Here is a 5,363-nt window from a genome sequence, read left to right as displayed (position 1 = left end):
AAAAATTAGCCAGGCCTAGTACCAGGCACCTATAATCCCAGCTACTTGGGAGGTTGAGGTAGGAGGTCGCTTGAATCTGGGAGGCAGAGGTTGCAGTGAGCCAAGATTACACTACTGCAATCCAGGCCTGGGCAACAGACTGAGACTATATCTCAAAAATAAATAAATAAAATAAAAAATAAATAAAAAGTTCATCATTAAAAAAATGAGTAACTTAATAACAAATTACTTCAACAATTATTAGGTTAACTAGGTTCTCTTAAGTTCTAATATTTTATATGCTTAAGCTATAGAACACTCCGGTATGAGTTAGTTTTAAACGGAGAGAGGCTGGAAGAGGAAATTAATGATTGGGGGAATTTGGGACTATGGAGCACCCCCAGGATGGATAAACAGGGCTGGGTGAGATGCCAGAACAGAAGCTGGAAAGGCCACAAGGGTAAGCACAGAGTGAGGGAGGGGAAAATGGACCAGGATGTCCCCGAGGGACAAAGGAAGTGAAGTTCAGTTCTACTTCTCACTTTCACGGAGGTTCTTAATACTGGGTCCAACTGGGTACAGTGGATGTATATCCTCTCCCATTGTATCTGAGTTAGGACACCAAAATTATATTATTTAACCTTACATCATTTTTTAAAAATGTATCAAGGTGAATTTTACATAACCTGAAATTCATAGTTTTTAAGTGAACAATTCAGTGGCATTTGATAGATTCAGTTTTGTGCAACCACCACCTCTGCCTAGTTCCAAAATATTTTCATCATTCCAAAACAAAACCCTGTGCCCATTTACATTACTTTTTAATGCATGTTTTATTTTTAATATAGAAAGTCCTTTCATAATGTATTGCAATCAAATGTTAGTCTTACTCCAGAATAAGTGTTTTCTTTCATCTCACCTCTTTTTAATTAAGAATTTCATTTTAATTCTATTGTATATGTGTCCCCATCATTCCAGCTTGGCTCTTCATAAGGCACAAATATATTTCTGTGTCTTCTACATTTTAGTCTTAGGACTAAATGCAGTAACTTAATTTTGCTGTAAGTCTATAATATTTTATGATTTGTATATATGTGTATGTGTGTTTCACCCAATTTTTTCATTTGTTATGTCTTGTTTCTCTGAGGTCAAGAAATTATGAATTAATTCCTTCTTTCCAGCGCTGCTGCGCTGTATCACTTCGCATGATAGTGCCAAGAGCAGAAGGAGACTGAAATCAGGGCAGCTCTGCCAGGCTTGTAAATTACATGTGCAGCTTTCTGCAAAGGGAGTCTAAACCTGAAAGCTATAAATCAGAGTTTAATAGCAAGCATTTCTTCACAGAATTAATTTCTGCTAAGTCAGAGCTATTTTGGTAGTATCAATTCTCTTTTTGTGTTATGTAAGATTTTGATGATTTTTAACTTGAGCCCTGAGAATGAAATCAAAGGATAATTAGCAGTACAGAATCCAGGAAAATTAAAATTCATAATGAGTCTATCTATGTAATTCTGAAATGTGATTGTTTTGCCACATGTTGCTGCTAATGCTTTCTATAAACAAAGAATTCTCTTTTCTTGATCCAAATGAAATAGATATTTTGGCAATGAAAGAATCACCTTAATAGAAAAGCTTGGCACATTTTCCTGTTTTTAATATGCCTTAGGTTGAGAAAATATGATTTATATCTATGTTTTTTGCTATCTCCTACAGAGATAACATTTTATTTCAAATTGGAGTGATTTATAGGTAAATTTGTGATGGTATAAGGTATATATTTCTATGTAAAGGCAAGCTTGCAACTATAACTCAGAGAAATTCCTCAGGGGGTGAAAACAATAATGATCATTTACAGAGTACATACCATATGCAAAGTAGTACCATGTGCATCACGCATGTAAATATAGTGTCTCATTTAATCTTAGTGACAACTTTGTAAGATGAGTACTGTTCTTTTTATCATTTTACAGACGTGGATATAAAAATAATTCTCCCAATATCACATACGGAGTATATGGTAGAGGTCTAACTCCACAGCCTCTGCTATAACCTCCATGTTATGGCGCAGTAACCCTAAAGCCTGATACACAAAATTATGCTGGCATAAGTATTGAATTTTGGCTGAAGAGAGAGAAAGTTCATGAGAGTTAGGTTGTAAGTTCATTTACTTCCTTATCCTCAGATATTGACCTCATGATTCCAGTATTTTTATTTTCTGCATTTGTTTCCTGTGGTTGCCATTAAAAAATACTACAGGCCGGGCGCGGTGGCTCAAGCCTGTAATCCCAGCACTTTGGGAGGCCGAGACGGGCGGATCACGAGGTCAGGAGATCGAGACCATCCTGGCTAACACAGTGAAACCCCGCCTCTACTAAAAAAAATACAAAAAAATTAGCCAGGCGAGGTGGCGGGCGCCTGTAGTCCCAGCTACTCGGGAGGCTGAGGCAGGAGAATGGCGTAAACCCGGGAGGCGGAGCTTGTAGTGAGCCGAGATCTTGCCGCTGCACTCCAGCCTGGGTGACAGAACGAGACTCCCGTCTCAAAAAAAAAAAAAAAACTACAAACCAGGTGACTTAAAACAATAGAAATTTATTCTCTCATGGTTCTGGAGGCTAGAAGTTCAAAATCAAGCATTAGTACCCAAGAGCCTAGGCACTGGCTCTTTCCTTGCTTGGGATCTTCTTTCTCAAAGAACTATATAATGAATTCTCTCCCTCTTTTAAACGTTTGGTCAAATGCCACCTTCTAAATGAGGTGAACTCTGGCTACCGTTTTTCAAAAATTATAGCCTGGTCCCTAGCACTTCCAAACCTCCTGTACTCTGCTCTGCTCTCTTTTGTCTTCATAACCCTCATCATCTACTAACATACTAGGTAATTCACTTTATTATGTTTCTTGTTTATCTGACTTCCCCTGCTAGATTGTAAGATTCCAAAGGGCAAAGATCTTTGTTTTGCTCACTGATATAGCTCCAGAACAATGCATGGCAGACAGTAAGTACTCAACATATTTTGGATGAATTGGATAAACCATTTCTCCACATTTTACATGGCCAGTGAGAGAGAGGCTGGAGTGAAGTCACTGGACTTAGGAAAATTATTGCTATATTTTCTAATATAAGTTCCATAGAGGTTTTTCCAAAGCGCAATAAGGACAGAAATTAGGAAGAATTCACCAGGAGGCGTGTGTGTATGTGTGCGTGCACACGCAAGCACACACACATGCGTGAGTATCTAAATATGTGACACAATGCAATTATTTAAGTGTAAAATAAGACTTAAGACACAGAAGACATGAGGAATAGGCTAAAAATGAGTGTGGGTGTGTGTTTAATTGTTGGAAACTCACAAAATACTGGAAGGAAACCTATCTACAACTCAAGACTCCGGAAGGTCACCACCCATTCCCCTTAATCAACAGAACAGAACTGTATTTCCTCAGACAGGTCCCTTAGCACACATTTGTCTTTGTAGCATAATTGTAAACATGTCTGTAAAATGATGTCTCTTTGTAATATAAAACCTGCTTTAAAAACTTTAGACATCCTTGAAAACAATGTTTGGTTCTTTTCTTCCTTGCCTTTCTTTTCTCTGCCCTACTTTCTATTTTCCATTACCTTTTATTCCATTTTTGTATGTCCAGCAATATGTGTGGAATGAAAAAAATTAGGAACTAAATATTCTGCATTCTTTTTTAACATTCATTTGCTTAACATTAAAATCAGAGGTATGAAAAGGATTTTAAAATAATTTCTGGTCAAAGATACTGTGCTTTTTTAGGTCAAACCATATGCCTTGTGGGAAAAAAGTATTTCAGAGATATGGAGTTGACATTCTAGAGAGCCTGGTTAAAAAATACTTTTAAAACTATTTATAACTGGAGGTTTCCATTTGGCAACTTGAAGCTGTTCCCAGACTGGCACTAGGTTTTTTTTTTTCTCTCAGACATCTCGTTTGGACAGTGAAAAGAAGGGGGTTCCTTTGGAGGCTCCAAGAATTATTTAATGACACAATTGCAATAAATTTCTTGTAATAAAAGCACTTAGCTACATAGAGGTAGTTACAGTTGATGCCAAGATTTAAATTATCTGGACTGAGGCAAGGTTATATAAGCAGTTGTTTGGGGGTAAAAATCAATGATTTATTAGGAGACGATATTGGATATGTATTAATGTATTTGTAGAGCAGGTCGACAAAGAAGGGATCTGAGTGAGAATATAGCACATTGCTGAAACTTTTCTGGTTTCCCAGCATGTCCTGGGCTGGATTAAGTGCCTTTCTTGGGTACTAAGCATGAATCACCATTTGCATAGCTGGTATTCAGCCACACTGAGCTGAAATGCCATTATCTTAGTTTCCTCTTCTACCAGATGGTAGACTCCTTCAAGACTGAGACTGAGAATAATAAGATACATAATTAATCATAGCTGCCATTTGTTAAGTCCTTACTATGTCCAAGTCTGTGTGCTTTGCATATCTTATTGCATTTGAAGACTCACAACAACTTTGTGAAATACTAGCCCATTTTATGGATGAAAACTCAAACTTGATAACCAGGGAAATAAGCATAGTGTCACACAGTTATTATGTGGAAGAGCTAGAAGGCTTCCAGTTCATCTCTGCATTGAGCCAACATGGGACCCGTTGAAGTAATTTATGAATGAATGAATCAGTAAAAATATAAAGGAGTAATTTAAATATGTTTAAAATTTTGTTACCCAGTTAAGTAAAATATAAATTCATGGAAACAATTAGAAAAACAAGTATTTTTATTGTTGTTCCTAGAAGCTATTTTAGCCTGTAAAACCCCAAAGAAGACTGTTTCCTCCAGATTGGAGTGGAAGAAACTGGGTCGGAGTGTCTCCTTTGTCTACTATCAACAGACTCTTCAAGGTAAGAAGCTGGAGGCTTGAAGAGGTGTGAGCAAGAGAATGCCAAGTACAACCAGGATCCTTTAATTGACAAATGAGATCAGGACATGACTGATTACTGAAAATGTGTTTTTGTAAGTGTGAGATGAAAGCAACCATGTCTGAGACATAAAACACAATAGCCACAAAAACAGAGAACAGAGGGAGGTGAAGCCCACTGAATCCCTGGACTCTTCTTTCTCAATTCAGGCATAAAGGATGCAAAATGCAATTGCTCTTATTGGCTCCGTAGATTAAACTCTCTCTCTCTTTCTTTCTTTCTCTCTTTCTTTCTTTCTTTCTTTCTTTCTTTCTTTCTTTCTTTCTTTCTTTCTTTCTTTTTCTTTTTTTCTCCTTCCTTCCTTCCTTCCTTCTTTCTCTCTTTCTTTCTTTCTTTCTTTCTTTCTTTCTTTCTTTCTTTCTTTCTTTCTTTCTTTCTTTCTTTTTCTTTCTTTCTTTCTTTCTCTTTCTTTCT

General features: G+C 36.9%; 1 protein-coding gene across 3 annotated transcripts in view; it reads left to right on the top strand.

Annotated features, from left to right (window-relative positions):
* JAM2 (junctional adhesion molecule 2) overlaps nt 1-5,363 on the top strand; it is an 80,300-nt gene that overhangs the window by 49,178 nt on the left and 25,759 nt on the right. For 2 of the 3 annotated variants that reach the window (XM_011926520.1, XM_011926518.1), the window contains exon 3: nt 4,764-4,871. The exons of the other annotated variant lie outside the window; for it this stretch is intronic. In XM_011926520.1, coding sequence (XP_011781910.1) covers nt 4,764-4,871 — 108 coding nt within the window. The remainder of the gene's footprint in view (nt 1-4,763; nt 4,872-5,363) is intronic. 3 annotated transcript variants of the gene reach the window in all.

This window comes from Colobus angolensis, unplaced genomic scaffold (assembly GCF_000951035.1).
Source record: "Colobus angolensis palliatus isolate OR3802 unplaced genomic scaffold, Cang.pa_1.0 Scaffold69, whole genome shotgun sequence".
Taxonomy (NCBI): Eukaryota; Metazoa; Chordata; class Mammalia; order Primates; family Cercopithecidae; genus Colobus; species Colobus angolensis.
Note: the sequence above shows the minus strand (reverse complement) of the source record. Positions and strands in the feature narration are given on the sequence as shown.